The sequence below is a fragment of the Eumetopias jubatus genome, unplaced genomic scaffold, assembly GCF_037043125.1.
Source record: "Eumetopias jubatus isolate StellerSeaLion01/CBP00866 unplaced genomic scaffold, mEumJub1_p1.0 scaffold_11, whole genome shotgun sequence".
Taxonomy (NCBI): Eukaryota; Metazoa; Chordata; class Mammalia; order Carnivora; family Otariidae; genus Eumetopias; species Eumetopias jubatus.
In genome coordinates, this window is record NW_028274817.1 from 19,759,808 (window position 1) to 19,779,285 (window position 19,478).

Consider the following 19,478-nt stretch of genomic DNA (forward strand, 5'->3'; position numbering starts at 1 on the left):
TTTAGATTACTTTTAACCAAACTGCCTATTAACCTTGATTTAGAATTTAGCCATATTGTACACATAAGTAAACTTTCATCACCACTAAATTACAGAACCCACATAAACCCTGTAATACTTCGTATTCAGAGTGTAATGAATATTGATGATTATGTGCTAGTTAATATGCTAGTTAAAAAACTAGAAAAGAATAAAGAAAATTACAAACAAATTCTCCTCTGTTTGCCATTTGTGCTAATTCCAACTATGCTAGTAGTGGCAAAGTCACTGTCATTGAGAAGGGCAAGAAGAATGAAAAGGACTTATGCCAGTTATTTCATTCCACATTTGGTGGGAAGAGGGTGCGGCACAAGAATCTTTCTGAAAACAGTACATGGAAAGTCAACGTAGGCACTGAACTCATTTCTGTTTTCACCAAAATTTTACTGTAAATAATATAATAGTGGATAATAGGTATCATTATTAATAGCATCATCTCACGGGATCTGAAATATCATTTTGGGTCTTGGAACAAATAGGAACAATTATAAGAAAGCACTATAGGTCAAAATCAAGTCAAAACAGAGTGGGAAGATATTACAAATGGGGTTATAGATTTCTTATTTATTGCCCCACACTAATATGGATAACTTCACCATCAATGAGATACAGGAATTTAATAAAATGTGACAGGCTGTGGAAAGAATCAGAACCCTATATTTTGCCTTCAGCTCAGGTCATGATCCCAGGGTCCTGGGATGGAGTCCCACATTGGGCTCTCTGCTCAGCGGGGAGTCTGCTTCTCTCTCTCACTCTCCCTTTGTGTTCTCCCTCCCTCTCTCTCAAATAAATAAATAAAAACTTAAAAAAGGAACCCTATATTCTACAAAATAAAAGCTTTAAAAGAATAAATGATGACCACACATACACAATTTAGTAAGAACTCAGAATTTCATAATGAAAAAATTATCAGGGTTCTATTTTTTTAAACCTCTAATCACTTGTGCACAAAAAAGAAGGAAAAGGGCTTCCTACAGACCGATTAACTCTATTAAAGATTTTGGCTACTTCCTATTCATGGTCAAACAATGAATTACCTGATAATATTTTAAACAAAATAAAACATTTTCACACTGGTTAAGCCTCCTTCCAGTCACTCTAATTAATACAGGACAATTACAATAAAAGGTATCATAATGCCTCTGCCAACTCTGACCAAAAATAAAACTAGTTTCCAGTTTATAGGAAATAAAGTGAAAGGAAGGAGTATGAAAGGATTAAACTTAAACAGTTACCAAGAGGAAACAGACAAATTTAGGAAATGGTGGATCCTTGATTGGGCAACTGTCCTGGACTTTTAAAAAGTCAATGTCATTAAAGAAATAAAAGGGGAGAACTGTTCTACTCTAAAAGAGACTGTAGAGGGGCACCTGGGTGGCCCAATCAGTTAAACATCCGCCTTCAGCTCAGGTCATGACCTGGGGGTCCTGGGATGGAACCCTGAGTTGGGTTCCCTGCCCAGTGGGGAGTCTGCTTCTCCCTCTGCCCCCCCTGACTCGTGCTTGGTCTCTCTCTCTGTCAAATAAATAAAATCTTTAATATTTATTTGACAGAAAGACACACAGCAAGAGAGGGAACACAAGCAGGGGGAGTGGGAGAGGGAGAAGGAGGCTTCCCGCCAAGCAGGGAGCCCAACACGGGGCTCGATCCCAGGACCCCAGGATCATGACCCGAGTCGAAGGCAGACGCCTAACGACTGAGCCACCCAGCCGCCCCTCAAATAAATTAAATCTTAAAAAATAAATAAATAAAAGAGACGCAGAGACCTCACCAAAGGTGATTCATTACATGAATCCAGATGAGATTTTGGCTTCAAAAAGCTACCAAAAAATTCTTGGGATAACTGGAGAAATGGAAATATGGAGTGGGCTAGTTTTCTTAGGCATAATAATGGTATTGTGCTTATAAAGAAATTGTCTTTTTTCTTAAGAGAGGCAGGCTAATGTGTTCACCAGTGAAGTCACACATCACTACTTCATTTCAAATGGTACAGCAAAAAAGAAAAACATCTATATCTGCAAGGCACATGGGGATTCACTGTATTGTTCTTTCCATTCTTCTGCACGTTTGCCACTTTCATAATTAAAAGGTGGAAAAAAGAAAGCTGGGAAATGGTGTTTAGGATGGAGGTAAGGGGGCAGGGAAAAAAAGGGGAAACTTCATTTGGAATATATCCTAAATGGTGAAATATTAAATTTGAAAAACAGAATATAGTAGTAAAAGAGAAAACAAGTATCATAAGAAATACCAGAATGTAAGGATGTGAATTTCTGAAGAAAATGGTTCTCTCTCAAACAGAGGTAATACACACAGTCATGAGAGCTCTAGGGAAACAAGTATAATTCCAAGAAAGAATGCTGGGACTGGACTCAAATGTTTTAATCTGCCATCTGAGTCATAGCTAAAACAATTCCATGGCAACAGAACAGATCACATTCAGACAAGCCAGCAGCCTGCGCGCTGGTCTAGCCCTCCTCACTAGATGATAAAATCACTGCTCTGGCGAGGCTGGAAAGATCAACATGAATACTAATAGAAATGATAAAGTATGGCTGTCACATTGCCTCATTTTCTTTGGTAAAAGACCAAGAGTATGCTTTTATAGCCCAAAGATGTCTGCACGCTTTGGGTGCAGCAATATTTTCATCTAGAAGAAAAGTTAATAGGATGAACTTGTTATTAAATCAGTTTGTTACTGAAGATAATAAGCATTTCTTCCATAAGGACACTGATATTAGAGCTTGATGTCAGGGAGGGGAAATCCTACTCCTTCCTTTTGTTAAGTGTGTTCCATTAAACATGGAGCAAACTTCAGGGCACAATATAATCATCCGGGATGCTGATAAAATGCAGGTTCCTAAGCCCTGCGCCCCGTGGCTGTGATTCCATTGCCAAAGGTGAGTGGGGGTAGTGGTGGAGAATGTGTACTTGTTCAAGGATCCCTGGGGGATTCTGAGGCAGGTACTCTGAGGTTCATTTACAGGTCTGGGCTGCAACATGCAGCCAAGTTTGGGATTAGATATGATGATACAGTGAGGAGTTACTGAACTGGGAATGAGAAAGTCTGGGGGACAGACTTGTCACTAATTTATTCCACTTTGGGCAAGTTCTTGTCTCCATGCCTCAGCTTTCTCATGTGTTTAATGAGGATAATACTGCCCCCCCCCAATTACTGTACCTTGCATACATGCTAATTTATACAAGGGTGACTTAAAGCATGAAGAGCATAACAAATAAGCATCAGACCTTTGAGAAGGGAGCCTTTAATCTAATTCAGTGAACTTAGTATTACATGTTATATTCCTGACAAGAGCCAATTACGGATTGCTCTTTTCTCTTTCCTTTTAGGCTTACCTAATGAAAGTAGTGCTAGAGTAAAGTGACATTCTTGTTCTTATTTATCACCTGCCAATTCCAACCCCAACAAAAGAGAAAGCACAGAGACAATGAGGACATCCCTTAAGTATTACGAAAATTACATCTAGAGGAGGTTCCATGTCTTAGAATGTTTCTTACCAAGTCTATGAGTTTGGTGACAGGAACTTCCCGGATTGGCCTTTTCATTCGGCACAAAGCCTCTAAGGATGTACCAAAACAACTTGGGAGGTAATTTCCACTAATGGTCAAGAAGTAATCTTTGCCTCGATCCAGGTGAAGGACTAGAATATCTTCAATCTTATCTTCCCCTGAATTCAGGATGGTCACAGAGTCTTTGCTGACATACACATCAAGGGAAATGTCCACTGTCTCATCTGAAATGTAAGAAATAACACATGGTAACAGAAACTTCTGGTGGAAGAGCAAAAGGGAGATGAGAACCAACAGAAGTCGTGCCCTCTAAAAAATCACCAAATGATGGAAGAGACACTGGACACACAGAAGAGGTCTCCCCAATATAATGACAGTGAAGGTAAGAGACATGTGGTTAGAAAACAAGAAGTTAAACAAAGGGAGGCATGGGAGTCATGGGGAGATGGTACATTGCAAGCAGAGACAATGGTAAAGGGACAACTCACTTGGCTCCAAGTAGCCCTCAAAAGGTTCAGCCCGAAGCCATGGCTTGCAGTACTGGCTGTCATTAAGTTTAGGGATGAAAGAAAAATGGCAGGGAACCTGTCCATTGTTGCTGATCTGGAACTTCTCCTTTTGTAGTTGCCGAAACTTCACATTCTCAAACACAAACTGGGGAATAACAGACAGACACAAACATGCATCACTAGTAGGGGGAGTATGTCAGTTGGATTATTCCATAGAGAATATGAATAAAGAATAAAGTAATTATTAACCAGGTGTGCAACTGCTGTATGCATTCACCAACTGAGCCAGCTGTACACCATGCCCTCTCATTTCCTACTGTATTCACACCAGGAGAGGAGGAATTAGGCAGCTCTTGCTACTTCTCTAGGCTACTCTGATTGTTCCTGAGATCCTAAGAGGGTAACCCAACCTTGGGTCAGGACATTCATCCCGTGACCAAGTCAGTCCTGGTTCCTGAGGTATGAACTAACCAGCAACTCTGAAATATTAAATAAGAGCGGGTAACATCTGAGGGCTTACTTCGCGCCAGGAGCTATTTTAAGAGCTTCACATGTATTAACTCATGTAGTCTGCACAACCACCCCTTTAACCAGAAAAGGAAACTGTGGCTCTGAGAGAGTTAGACATGCGCCTCTAAATGACAGTGCTGGAATGCAAATGGCGGCAGTCTGACTCCAGCACACATGGTTTTCACCACTTCGCTGTACTGCCTCCTCCACCAAACATGGTTTCCACTGTACTAACCGTGATGGGCAGTAGATGGGGAAGCCATGTATTTTTGCTCACCTCCCTCCTGCTGAGTTCTAAGGAAGGAAGGAAGTCATTTTCCATCCTGTCCATAATGCGTACAATATCTTCAAACACTTTCCGATACCTCCGTTCATCCACAACCTTTACCTGAAAGAAAACAAACCCTCTTCTCAGTCTTACATGCTCCTAGCTCATCTTCCCTTGAGACTACCTAACAATTTAAAATGGGTTGTTACAGCAATCGTTTAAAATAAACCATGGTGCAAACAACATCCTCAAACACTTTCTGAAATATCACTCCATCCACAACTTTTACCTCAAAGAAAACAGATCCTTATTTTAGTCTTGTGTGTGCTCAGCTTGAATCTCTAAGAGTCTAACAATTTTTTTAAATGTCACTAAAACAAATATAAATTAAAGTAAGCATTACAGCATTACCCACTTTATGGTAAAGATAAGGTTAATTAGTTAACTTGCTGGAAAAGTCAAACCTCGGTGCTAAGAAGCTTGGCAGTAGTATATGGGAAAATTATTTTCTTGCTCCATTGTTATTTGGTGGTGGGGGAAATGTGACAATTGTGGCAGAAATTATTTCCTGCGTTGCATAAAATAAGTGTCGAGACATACCTACTACTGTTTCTAACAATGATCACAAAGCATTGAAACAGCAGAAAAAATGACTGAAGCATTTAATTCTATTAGCTGCTATGCACAATGCCAAGAATCATAATGTCAATGCACAGATTATATAATGCTAAAGGTATGTTAGTAAATAGATCTTATGGCCATTTTAGAAAATGGCCAATACAAAATGCCCTAGATTAGAGTAAAAGCATGCCAACGGACAAATCATTTCAACTAATAGATCAAAAACATTTCCCATCTGACACAGCACATTTGGCTTCCTGATATAGCTGTGTGGTTTTTTTTTTTCACTATTAAAACTTCATACAAATCAATGCCAAAAATGAACACAATTAACATAGCATTTTAACTTATTGAGGTCTTGGTTTCTTTTTAGAATAGGAAAATTTACAAATTCAGTATCAAAAAAAAAGGACCGGTGCATGTAGAAGAGGTTGTAAATCAAATGTGGAAAATAAGAGCATCAAAGCTGAGCCAAATATCTCAAAGACTGGGAAGGTTTTTACAAATCTAAACCATAACGCTTAGAGAAATGAGGAGCAAGCAATCACTAGAGTCCACACTATAGTGTTAGGTTAAGAGGAATTTTATACTTTTAAAATATTTTTATAAAATTTTGCAACTGCTTTTTCATAAAGTATTTTACATGTGTCATCTTTTCACAACAACCTGCAAAGCTACCAAAGCAAGGATGATTCTTCTGATCGTTGAGAATATCGAGATATAAAAAGATCAACTAAGTTTCTCCCTGCCACAGTTAATACCAGAAGATGTATCTGGACCTCTAGTGCAAGACCATTCCCAAAATACCAGGTATACAACAGGATTAATTCAGGTAGGTCTTAAAGATACAGATGCCTTGGGGCGCCTGGGTGGCTCAGTCATTAAGTGTCTGCCTTTGGCTCAGGTCATGATCCCAGGGTCCTGGGATCAAGCCCCACATTGGGCTCCCTGCTCAGCGGGAAGCCTGCTTCTCCCTCTCCCACTCCCCCTGCTTGTGTTCCCTCTCTCGCTGTGTCTGTCTCTGTCAAATAAATAAATAAAATCTTTAAAAAAATACAAAAAAAATACAGATGCATTGGCCTACTGCAGTTTTTAAAAGCTCCCTAGGCAATTTCTATGTCCACCAAAGTCTGAGAACCAATGCAACAGATCTCATTACCAAGTACCGGGGTGGAAACCCTATCTCAGCTTAATCTCAGCCAGCCCATAGCACGTCTTCTAAAGTTAATTGGCCATTGAACACTTGGTCCCTTTGTTAACAGTCACTGATAACAATAGTGGTAAAAATATAATGTGTGTTTTTTAAAATAATTTTTATTGTTATGTTAATCACCATACATATTACATCATTAGTTTTTGATGTAGTGTTCCATGATTCATTGTTTGTGCATAACACCCAGTGCTCCACGCAGAATGTGTCCTCTTTAATACCCATCACCAGGCTAACCCATCCCCCCACCCCCCTCCCCTCTAGAACCCTCAGTTTGTTTTTCAGAGTCCATCGTCTCTAACGTGTTTTTTAAAGCCTCTAATCATAGCATGCCCAAGAGACCAAAATATGGGGTGGTTACTCAATAAACTCAAAGCCTTTCCTCAGTGGGTTATCATGATCATACCCCCTAATGGCACATCAAGGATAATGAAGGGGAAAACACCACAGAATGTCACCACCTGATACACCCACTTTAGAAAAGGAAATTACCAACAAAATTAGGAATTAAGAATGAGCTAGATGATCAATGAGCTAGATATTTAGGTAATAACATGGGTAGCTCTCCAAGACACACTACTGATTTTTTTTAAAAGTGAGCTGCAGACCAACACGTATTATAAATGAGACCATTTATAATATTTGTACCCACACACAAAACAATACTCTATTGTGTATGGGCCAACAGAAAAACATAGGCAAAAGTCTAGAACTGTGCTGTTCAAGATAACAGCCAAAAGCCACATCTGGACATTTAAATATACATTACTTCAAATTAAATAAAATAGAAAATTCAGCTCTCTCGGTCACACTAGCCAAACTTCAAGTGATCAAGAGCCACCTGAAGTTAGTAGTATTGTACTGGACAGTATAGATCTATATATATCCATTTCCACCATCACAGAAAGACCTATTGGACTGTGCTGGTCTAGAAAGATAAATTCATAATGGTAGTTGGCCTGGCTGGGAAGTGGGGGTCTTGGGCAAAGGTGGGAGTGGAGGATAGAACAGGGATTGAAGAACTCCAGCCTTATCTGTAAATTTTGCTTACATTTTTTTTTATTTTAAAGAAAACACACTTTTGAATTCCTGTGCAATTTAAGTAGTATTAAAAACTAGAAAGGTAGACCTTTATTAAAGATATGCAAAAATACACACAGGAAGCTTGGAAAAATTTTAAACATCCTGCTGGGAGCTCTGGATTAATATGTGTGGAATACTATAAATATTCCTAAGTTCTGAAAAGAAATACAAACAAAAAAGCCAAGCACAGCTGATCAAACCAAAAAGGTTAGTGTCTGGGGAAAGACATCCTTTTAAAAATGGATTAAGAGAGGGGCACCTGGGTGGCTCAGTCGTTGGGCATCTGCCTTTGGCTTGGGTCGTGATCCCAGGGTCCTGGGATCGAGCCCCACATCGGGCTCCCTGCTCGGTGGGAAGCCTGCTTCTCCCTCTCCCACTCCCCCTGCTTGTGTTCCTGCTCTCTGCTATCTCTCTCTGTCAAATTAAAAAAAAAAAATCTTTAAAAAAAAAGGATTAAGAGAATCCAAATGAAGAAAACAGGGCAGCCCACAAGTACAAACAAGAAATTAGGTGGGCTAAAAGTAGTATCTAAAGGTTTATCTAGTCAATAAGTTCTCTGGAACTACAGAGGCATTGTGGGGTTAGTGGAAAGAACATCTACAGGCTTGGGAGTTAAACAGACAAGATTTGAATCTTAGCTCTCCTTCTAGTTGAATGCTTGTAAAGTTATTTAAACTCATCGGTTCTCCATTTGCTCATCTGTTAAATGAGAAATATTGAACTCAAAGCACTGTTGTGAGGAGTAAATGAGATGTGTGTAAATTGTCCATTACAGTTCCCAACACATATTAGCTACTATTTGAGAAACACTATTATTTACTATCATTTTAAAATTTCAAAATGGACAAAAGTCAAGTCACAACTGCCTTTAGATTTAGATTCTATTCTAAGACCAAGACTTAATTTTGTAAATAAAGGAAATACCCCAAAGTCATTCCCCTTTAAGACAGGAGTAAAACAAGACATGTTGGTGATAATCTGAGAAGCCAAAAGAATCAAATATACATCTATTATGTTCTTCACATGTCTTACCTCATTAATCCTCATAAGTAGTACCGTTGTTATCCCTATTTTATAGAGGAGGAAACTGAGGCACAGGGCTGTTACAGATATTTTCCATGATTACACAGTTAGAAAGTGGTTGAACTGGGATGCAAGTCTAAGCAGTCTATCTGTAAAGTCCACCCTATCAAGCACAGCACTTTATAGATTCTGACAGATTACATGACTGTAGGTCTGGAAAATCTACAAGAAATAATCTAAATGTATTAGCTGTAATAAATCAATAAGATCCCAAGACATAACCTGCATACTATTAACAGGCAGCTAAATATACAATGTGAAAACAAAAACTACTCACAACAGAGACAAAAAAATTAAATAACTGGCCATCAATCCAGCCAGGATGCAACAGAGTTAAAGAAAAATTTAAAACTTGTGCTCCTGGGGGCACCTGGGTGGCACAGTGGTTAAGTGTCTGACTCTTGGTTTCTGCTCAGGTCATGATCTTGGGGTCCCGGGATAGAGCCCTGTAGCAGGCTCCACACACTCGGCGTGGGATCTGCTTGGGATTCTCTCCCTCACCCTCTCCCTCTGCCCCTCCTGCTCACGCTCTCTCTTTCTCTAAGATGAATAAATAAATCTTTTTTTTAAACTTTTTATTTATTTATTCATGAGAGACAGAGAGAGAGAGAGAGAGAGAGAGAGAGAGAGAGAGAGAGAGAGGCAGAGGGAGAAGCAGGCTCCCAAGGAGCAAGGAGCCTGATGTGGGACTCGATCCCAGGACCCTGGGATCATGACCTGAGCCGAAGGCAGACGCTTAACCATCTGAGCCACCCAGGCCCCCATGAATAAATAAATCTTATAAAACATTTAAAACTTGTGCTCCTGGACAGGAAAATTTCACTAATAGTATGGCTGACAACACGCCTTTTAAGGTAAGATACAGATTTGGTTGTACGCCGACCAGTCTATGCCTTTGCTCCTGCTGTCCCCACCCCTCCACTTGGAACCTCTCTCCCAGGGCTTCCCTTCCTTACTATTTATCTGATGAGAGGCTACTCATTCTTTAAAACCTAGCTTCTAACTCTTCCTTATGTATAACAACTTTAGGAGGCTAAGGTTACCACCCAGCCATTATGCAGCATGAGAAACATCTGTGTCACTGAAAGGCCTAGCACATTAAGAACCATATGGACAGCATTTAGGAGGGTTGAGGGCACTAATTTCTCAATGTTGCAAATGATTATTTGGTTATGGTAACATTTATGGCTCAGTAAACTACTGACCTGTTTTGAGTCTAAATGATGTTCTAAGAATACTTTTAACACAGAAACAAATAAATGAACCAACAAGTGTTTACCCCAATATGGAAGAGGGCGCTAACAGGCTTGTGGTCACTGGTTTTTAGTTCCATGTGACTCCGGTAATGAAGCTGATTAACATTTGTTCCTCTCCAAAGAATCCGGTCACACCAGGCTGGAACCCGACATTTCCCACTGCAAATAAAGAAAGAATTATAAAGGGAACATACCACACAAGAATGTAATACCTACCACACTGGTTCAGACCTGGTAGGCCATCTTTTATATGCTTCTCCTTCCCTAATGATCCCAACTATAATATTCCCTACTATAGTCAAGCTCTGTAAAGAGTCTGTGTCTGCTTGTTTGCTACTGAATTCCCAACCTCTAGCACATTATCTTGTGCAAAGTAGGTGTTCAATGAATAGTTATCTAATGAATGAGTAAACCGTGTTCCCAAAATTAGCATTACATCTTCAACAATGTTGTCCCAGGGGAAAATATAATAGCCCCTTCTTAAAATATCCTCAGAAGGTCAGGATTATATTCAGCACACTTTGCTCGATGAACTGCAGTGACATTTTACACAGATAGACAACTAATAAAAATCTAAATCCTAAGTTCCAAGACGGGGCTTAATTTCTGGAGATAACAGTAGAGATTTCCCCTTTAAACCTAGACTTTCATGACAAGTCTAGCTTCTTCAGATAGAGATGAACTAACATCTAAGCATGCAATTCTGAACATATAACAGCCCATAGATTACCAAGGTTAGGGAAAAAGCTTATTCATCATTCTATTAAAATAAGCAGCACCTTGTACACCTAATCCAGAAGGGGACACAAATAGGTTCTTATCTGTAGCTCCTCAAATGACTCTCAAGTCAGGTGAGTGGGAGAAACAAGGTGAAGTGTTACAAGATCTGTCAGTGTCACTTTTTACTTGCTGACCAGCTCCCTCAGGGCACAGGGATACACACTCCTCTCCAACCCACCCTGGTGCTCTGAGTCTAAAGAAGTTGAATATGCCCAGGGATTTTCTTTCTCTTTCAAGCTTCTGGGCTCAGCCAGCTAGGACACCATAGGAAACAAAGAGACAGTAGGTAGAAGACAAATAGTTACCAGGAACATACTGACAGGGGTGCTTTACTGGGGGTAATTAGGAAATCAAAGCGCCCCCCCCAACTAGACAGTAGCTCTTAGCTTTTTCTAGCAGTTGCAGAGGCAAGCATCAGTATTTTAAAAAGTCCCCCAAGAGATTCTAATGTGTAGTCAGGACTGAGAACCACTGTGCTGGAAGAACTTTTCATGGCTCACTTTCTGGGGTTCTGAGTTAAGGAGCTGAGAAACAATTTGGAAAAAAACATTCAGAACAGGACAATCAGTAAGGAAATAGCAGTGGAATCAGAAACGTTAAAATCTAAGCAAGTCTGTTTAGATGACAGAAATAAGGCATTGCAGGCAGCCCATAAAACTTCAATAGCTCTGACACAGAAGTAATACTTTCTTAAGATAAGCTCACCTTTGAGTACACATGAATTAAAAACTCTTCTGTAATAGCACTGAGCCATTAAGTTTTTATATCTGCTTCTGGCATGACTGAAAAAATTCCTAGCCCTTTACCAACACAGAGGGACAGAAATAAGACCAGGCCTGAACCCACTCCAGGAGGAGGTTCCTGTTACTTTACCTGGAATCCCATCGGTCTGTTTTAGAGTCATACTTATACGTGGGGATAAACTTGATTTCACCTTCGGTGAAGTCAGCAAAAGCTTTTTTCTGCGTGCGTTGAATATTTAGCTAGAAAGAAGCATCACATAAGTAAGGTAACACCATCTTAAAACAAGTGATAATCAGGTTGATCAGCCATTTCTAATTATCTAGTTCCACAGCCTTTGCAACTAATAAATAAAATTTCTGTACCTTGTGAATTAAAATCTTGCCATTCCCATAGCATCTAAACTCATCCACAGGTAGGACGCTCATTATGAGCACATCACTAATTTCTTATTGCTAATAGTCATCAGAAAATGGAAAAATGAAATATGAATAATCGTAAGTTTTCTGAAGTTGGACAGGAACCATCTAGCACAATTTTAATTAAAAAAAAAAAACCCCACACACAAATGTTGAATGTGTAACTCCAAAAGCCAAATTCAGTGAATTGTTACAGATCATTCTGAAAGTTATCCTTACTCAAATACTTTATCAGAATTACATAAGACTTAGAATTTATTCCGACTGTACCCACTTTGGAAGCATGACACAGGAAGAAATGCAAAGAAATCCACCAGCCAACTTCAATATGAAGAAAGATACAGCCAAATAGGGCTCACTATAAAAAACCATTCAACTGCAAAACTCCTAAATTTTTACTATGTCTGAAGGTCAAAAAGGCTTACATAAGGATTTAAAGACATTAAAATTAAGTTGAAACATTTTCTTCCCTCCATAAGAAACACTCACTTTTAGCAACCAGTATCCATAAGCTGAAGTAAAAATTCAAGTCATGTGCCAGGTTCCAAGGCAAATTTACAGAAAACTAGGTTCCTGAATATCAAGTTTTATATAAATGTTACTGAATCAATGCTTTTCCCACAGGTTTTAACATCTATAAGCCAGATAGCCCCAACTTCTCAATCAGTTCCCATTAGACCACAGTCTGTGTTATTTATCCCAAACTTCTCTTCTGTTCTTCCCAATCCCCTCACAGGGCCTCCCTCTTTTACCTCCACACTGCTGCTAAGCCTGCCAAGTAATCAGAGAGCAACTTTCCCTGTTCCATCTGCCAAATCACATCAACATAGCTGTAGGCCCACTTCCTCCAGGAAGTACTCTCCAGTTAACCCCACCCATTCTCCAACTTATTTATATAAATCTCTCAAATCTCTTCTTGATAAAGACAATGAACAAATGTTATATTTACTTTTTCTCTCCCCTGTTCCTATCCAAGCACTTAATAAAGCACTATAAACCTTGTGTGTATTCGCTGCATCACTAGTCACACTGTTTCCCCAGGACAATGAGACCTTTCCATCTATTCCTAGAGTAAGACACACCTGCCACACACGTATCTCATAAACCTAACAATTTTATCTGCCACTTATATACCTGTAACATGAAAATTTACTCACCTGGTCAAATTTCAAGAGTCTCTGAAGGTCATTCTTGTTAATAAGACTCTTCACTTCATTGGCATCAGGCATACAAAGTCTATAGTTCAAATCTCCCAACCAGATGACAACACTGAAGATCAAGAAATACATGAACAGGAGTAGCAATAATTAGCACAAGAAGTCAGAGAAAATGGAGAAAAGAAAACTAGGTAGATTATTGATAAGGATTCATTTATCACTACCTTAGACAAAGGGTTTAAGCTGTAACTTATCCTTTGGAGTGAAGTACTCCCAACACCTGTGAAGGACCAGGGATTACCAAATAGGTGGGAAGATAGGCACTCCATACACGAAGAACAAAGATAGGGAAATACAGTGTTATGTGTGCGATTCAGAAGCCAAGGAGTTAACTGCCTAAAAGAAGCATGTAGTTTACTTGCTGGACTAGTGCCAAAATTTTGTCTGGCTGCCTGCCAGGTCTCCAAGGGAAGAGAATCTGAACATTTTCTGCCTCTCTGAGCCCTGACATTCTGCAGGCTCTCCACTAAGGTCTGTGTGGTCTGAATGACAGCTCTCCCAGTCAGGATCCTAGCAAAAGTAGGTCCACAGCTCTCCACTATAGCCAATCTGCCTATCCCTGCCCCAGATCCACAGTCCAAGTTCCAGGCAGGAAGGAGACTGGCTTGCCACAGGAGTCTCAGGCTCCCAATCACGGTAACAGGCCCCTAGATGTGCTGAGAGCCCCCATAGGGCAGACCCTGAAATTACTACACTAAAAGGGATTCTCCTTGTGAGCTATCAAGTCCTGAATAGGTCTCTTTGCCAATCTTAAATGCAACATGAAATTTCTGGAATTCTGAGGAAATAAATGTAAGGAATTTCAGGGCAACTTTTTATTAATGTCAAGGCCTTGACTTAACTACCATGATACAGAACTGTGTATGATCCTAATTGAGACAATATGGAAACAGGCCAATATCACTACCCTTCCCTACTCTTTCCTCAATTACCCTACTCTACTGATTCTAATATCCAAATTATCTTTTTTTTCCTACTAATCCCCATCTCAAACCACTCTCTCAGAATTTCAATTACCATTATTAATTTCTTGACAATTAATCATTTTCTACCACCCAATCCATCCCTCAACTGATTTCTGCTTGTATCCTTAAGTCCTATTCTCCACGAAACTTTCTCTCATGTTACCCTATCAATCCATTGTTGTCTACATCTCCATTGCCCCTATTCTTAATGATTCAGTCACTAAGAATATGTATCTATATTCATATAGCTAATATATAAATCTATATATACACATAATATATACAATGTATACATTATAATGTATACATGAATACAGGTAATACACACACACACATATACACACTGGCCTGGAAAGAGACCCACAATAATAGGACAATATAGTCCTATATAATAAGTGTGCATGTGTTTGTACATATAGAGAGAAAGGTCTAGAACAAAGGAAATAAAATGCATGTCACAGATGTAATTTTAAATTTTTTAGTAGCTGCATTTAAAAAGTATAAGAAACAAGTAAAAATAACAATAAATTTCATTTAACTCAATATATCCAGATTATCATTTCAACACATAATCAATATTGAAAAACTGAGATATTTTACATTTTTCCTACTAAGTCTCTGAAATCCAATGTACAGCTTATGCTTACAGCACATCTCAATTTGGTCTAGCTACTTTCAAGTGTCCAATAGCCACTTATGGCTACTGGCTGTCACAATGGACAGCATAGTTCCAGGATACACAGTGAAATGTTACTAACAGTTTCCTCTGAGAGACTGGCTGGGGAAAGCACAGTGATTTCTACTTTTAGTTTTATCTTTTATTACATTTACAATAAACATCTCTATTTTATAATAAAAAACAATAAAAACTGACTCCAGCTGACAGACACCTCCAGCATTATTCTTACAAGGCCACTAACAGAACTAATCCTACCTTCGATAGCAAATCTGATTTCTCTGCCTCAATGAATCTGCTATTCCTCAAAAACCCTCTCTTCTTTGTGACCCCAATCCCTAAATGGTAATCCTTCACTCTTCACAGTTTCCTATCCGTTTAATCTCTTCTCAGCCCCACTATTCAAAGGCCAAAGATTTAACCACTCACTCGTGTTTCATGATGTTCAGCTGTGGGAGGGTCTGATTTGGGACCACAAAACTCATGCGTGCACAGATGTCCTTATAATCTTGATTCCTTCTCTCAAAGTCCTCCACGTGGGCAGCCAGATGGGAATTGACAATGCAAAAGGTAGTGTTGTGAAATACAAATCTCACAGCTACCCCACCTTTGTTTCCCTATAAGCAAGAGTAATTATTCAGTTAGTAGAAAGACACAACTAGCAGTTAAACTTCACATGGACATAAATAATAATCAAGCTCATTTCCAAAGTAACTCACCATTTTCCCCATGATTCCAGTTCCAACTGTTTCTGTAGCAACATCACGGATATAGCGCCACTGGTCCTTTCTAGCAAATATGAGGAGCATCATCCCAACAAGGCGGACTAGTTGAACCTACGAGTTCCAGGGAGTTAGAAAAAGGTTCATGTTAATACCACTCTTTGCCATACACCTAGTCCCACAACTAATTTTCGACCAAGAAGATATTAATGATGCTCAAATCTGAATCCAAATCCTCTAATTTCCCAGTGGACCCCATACAAAGGAAACAAAATTTCTCTGGGGAAGCTCTTATCTGACTCTGACCAATAGGAGTTAAAAGTCTTCGGGGACATCAAGTACACTCAGCTCTAGGATCCATTATTTTAATCACTTGTAAACCTACCAGGAGTAGATAGTATTAAAAAATCAAATAAAAAACCCCTATCCCAGTTTGTTCCTTTCACTTCTCCTTCCTAGTTTCTGATTTCCAATTTCTTAAGAAATTAAAATTTGTAAAATAGCAATCTTTTTTACTTTGATTATTTTAAGTCTGAGAACTAGAGCTAGAAATACATCTGAAATATGTGTTAGTCAGGGACCTATATGACAGGAGTAACACCCTCAGGATTTTTATTACCTATTATCAACTGTTAGAAGAAGTAAATGAAAAATGTTCAGATGACTGCTTTTAAAGGGCTTACTATGGTAGCCATATAATTAAAATAACTCTTCTGGTAGCTTCTATATGCTTTCTAAAGAACAACAAATTGGCCCACCTTGCTAAAGTAAACTCTACTTTTGATTTACAACAAATTTTATTTTATTTTTTTTTTAAAGATTTTATTTATTTATTTGAGAGAGAGAGAGAATGAGAGATAGAAAGCACGAGAAGGAAGAGGGTCAGAGGGAGAAGCAGACTCCCTGCTGAGCAGGGAGCCCGATGCGGGACTCGATCCTGGGACTCCAGGATCATGACCTGAGCCGAAGGCAGTCGCTTAACCAACTGAGCCACCCAGGCGCCCTACAACAAATTTTAGAACTCATTTAAATTCTATAACACTTCTTGCTGATTCCACAGCATACCCTATGCACCCACATGCTTCAAACTACTTTTCTGTAAAGTATCCAGTTCTGATCATGTCAGTGAACAATTCTGATCTTAAACTTTTACTGTTACCTTATAAGTAATTATTTTAAGCTAATTATCATTCTGAGAATAAAATTCTTCTTTTCTCCTAAAGCTACCTAAGCAATGAAAATATAGGCTCAGAAAGCTTAGGAAAACTTTTTTCTAGAAAAATAGGTGTAAAGGATTAGTCTGCCCTATTGCAGTATTACACACAGGGAAGAAGTCAATTAAACCATCCTTTGGAACAAGTTATAGATAACAGAATAGGGAGTTCTATTTAGTTGTATATTTAAAAAGAAAATCAAATGCAGTTTACTTTCTTATACTTGGCTTTAGAATGCAAACCCCTCTCCACAGCCATGGACCACTCTTGTTCTTTCACAGATTCAAAGTAGAAAAAGGCTTCTGTGCTCAAGTCCAGCTCTTGGAATCTGAAAAAAAAAGAAACAAACAAGAAGACGTGAGATCCATACATATCCCATAATTATCTCTGTCTACCTCCTTTCCCATTTTCTGAGACATTAGATGAAAAGAGAATGGGGAAAGAGATAAATTTTTTGAGAACTGCTCTATTGACCCAGGTGATCAATAAGGACAAGCAGCTTTCTTTTTCAAAAGACCCTCTATAAGTATATGCAGAGGCTATGCAAAATAAATCTTATAAAAGGGGGCAGGCACCTGGGTGGCTCAGTCGGTTGAGCAGCTGACTCTTGATTTCAGCTCAGGTCATGATCTCAGGGTCCTGGGATCCCTGCTCAGTGGAGAGCCTGCTCGAAGATTCTCCCTCTCCCTTCTCCTCTCCCTGCCCCTCCCCCTGCTTATGCACTCTCGCTCGCTCTCTTTCAAATAATAAATCTCTTTTTAAAAAAGTATATGCAGACTATGCAAAACATAAACAAAAAACAAACAAAAAAGAAACCTCCACAAGGGATAACAGTGGAGTGCTGTTTATATATCCTAGGAATAGTCACTGTTGGAATTGACCTCAAGTCTGTTTCTATTAAGAATGCAGTTTTCTTGGGCGCCTGGGTGGCTCAGATGGTTAAGCGTCTGCCTTCGGCTCAGGTCATGATCCCAGGGTCCTGGGATCGAGTCCCACATCAGGCTCCCTGCTCCTTGGGAGCCTGCTTCTCCCTCTGCCTCTCTCTCTCGCTCTATCTCTCATGAATAAATAAATAAAATCTTAAAAAAAAAAGAATGCAGTTTTCTTTGCATTTTGAAAGGACTAGATGTTTCCTTTCACCATTTCAGGTATCATTCCTTTCTTATCTCATAAATTTGACCTACAAGTTAATTTTCACATATAGTCTATAGTGAATTTTTACCAAATAGTTAAAAAAGAAAAAGGAGGGCAAAATGTCATGGAAACTAATACCAAACATATAGCCAAAAGGAAATTCCAGATGTGTTCTTTACCCAATGCAGTAGATATCAGGAGGATTTGAATCACAGTTCAGCCAAGGTTCCAACTCACTATCTGGGGACTGGCCATTCACGTTCCACGTTCCAACAAAAAATCTAATACACAATACCAAAAATTATTTGAAAATGAAGGTCAAGTATGAACCAATGAAGTTCTCTCATCACTTTTATACAAGTGATGAGAGCAAGTTACATTAATTTGGAATCTGAATAGTAACAGCTAACATTTATTAAAGACTTAGCATAATGCCTATTTGGTATAAGGGATTATATCATTATCTCCTTTAATCATCATAAAGACCCCATGAAGCCAGTACTACAGAAATCTTTCCATGTTACAGAAAAAGAAATGGAAGCTCAGCATTGTTGAGTAACTTGACCAAGGTCATACATAACTAGCAAGTCGTAGAACATACAAGGGTATGTTCACAATAAGCCAACATAATTTCTCAAAATGTTTTGCTATACACATAAGAAACACCTCTCACACATAAAACACAAAGGCAGTGGGCTTAATTCTCTAAAGTTTACATTAGATGAACCCAAGGAAAGGAACTAAGTCGCTATTTAAAAAATACAAAGTTAATTGCTCTACCACATTTCCTTTCAATTAAACTCCACCCAAACTTATACTTGAAGGGAGAGCTTGTAGATGGGAAAAAGGTATCTTCATGCTGTAAATACACCTAATGTGGATAACTGTTCTGTAAGGAGCTGCAGTTGAATCCAAAAACTCACTTCCCGAAGGATTACAAGGACATCTGTGTAGGAAATTCTGTTGAGGCAGATACAGTATTAAGGGGGAAAGCAGAAGGGAAAACTCGTAACTGTCTTAACTGTTTACATACAAAAATAAGCATCATGGGGAATATGAGAAACTACAGGTTTTAGCATAGGGATGTGGTTATAATTGAATTAGAACAAATGAGGCATACTGGGATAGCAGATGGGACCAGAATCTTGGACTATTAAGGGTACGTGTTGTTCACAAACAAAGAGAAGTGTTACTGCTTTGCACACGAGAATATACGCCATGCCACATCACACACACTAGGTCCAGAAAAGATACCAATAAGTAAATGTGAAATGAAAAATATGATACAGAGGAAAGAATCCAAGACAGACCTCTCAATCAAGAGGACTGGGTGAAATTTTCTGTAGTTAACTTACCAAAGTAAGTAAGTTAAGCTTATGGCAGACATTAATCTTCAAATATTGGTGAGAAAAAATTCAGCAGGCCAGAAAGATAGACACACTTGCTTACAGAATGTGCTAGGGGATAATCCTCTAGTACATGGGAACTTGATTTGGTTCTGAG

The 19,478-nt window shown here is 39.0% G+C and overlaps 1 protein-coding gene across 4 annotated transcripts in view; it reads right to left on the bottom strand.

Moving 5' to 3' along the window:
* OCRL (OCRL inositol polyphosphate-5-phosphatase) overlaps window positions 1-19,478 on the bottom strand; it is a 68,926-nt gene that overhangs the window by 28,486 nt on the left and 20,962 nt on the right. For all 4 annotated transcript variants that reach the window (XM_028122717.2, XM_028122719.2, XM_028122721.1 and 1 more), the window contains exons 9-18: window positions 18,155-18,256; window positions 17,055-17,169; window positions 15,625-15,741; window positions 15,335-15,522; window positions 13,205-13,316; window positions 11,761-11,870; window positions 10,131-10,266; window positions 4,864-4,974; window positions 4,056-4,221; window positions 3,556-3,791 (exon numbers count right to left, since the gene is read on the bottom strand). In XM_028122717.2, the coding sequence (XP_027978518.1) occupies window positions 3,556-3,791; window positions 4,056-4,221; window positions 4,864-4,974; window positions 10,131-10,266; window positions 11,761-11,870; window positions 13,205-13,316; window positions 15,335-15,522; window positions 15,625-15,741; window positions 17,055-17,169; window positions 18,155-18,256 (1,393 nt within the window). The remainder of the gene's footprint in view (window positions 1-3,555; window positions 3,792-4,055; window positions 4,222-4,863; window positions 4,975-10,130; window positions 10,267-11,760; window positions 11,871-13,204; window positions 13,317-15,334; window positions 15,523-15,624; window positions 15,742-17,054; window positions 17,170-18,154; window positions 18,257-19,478) is intronic.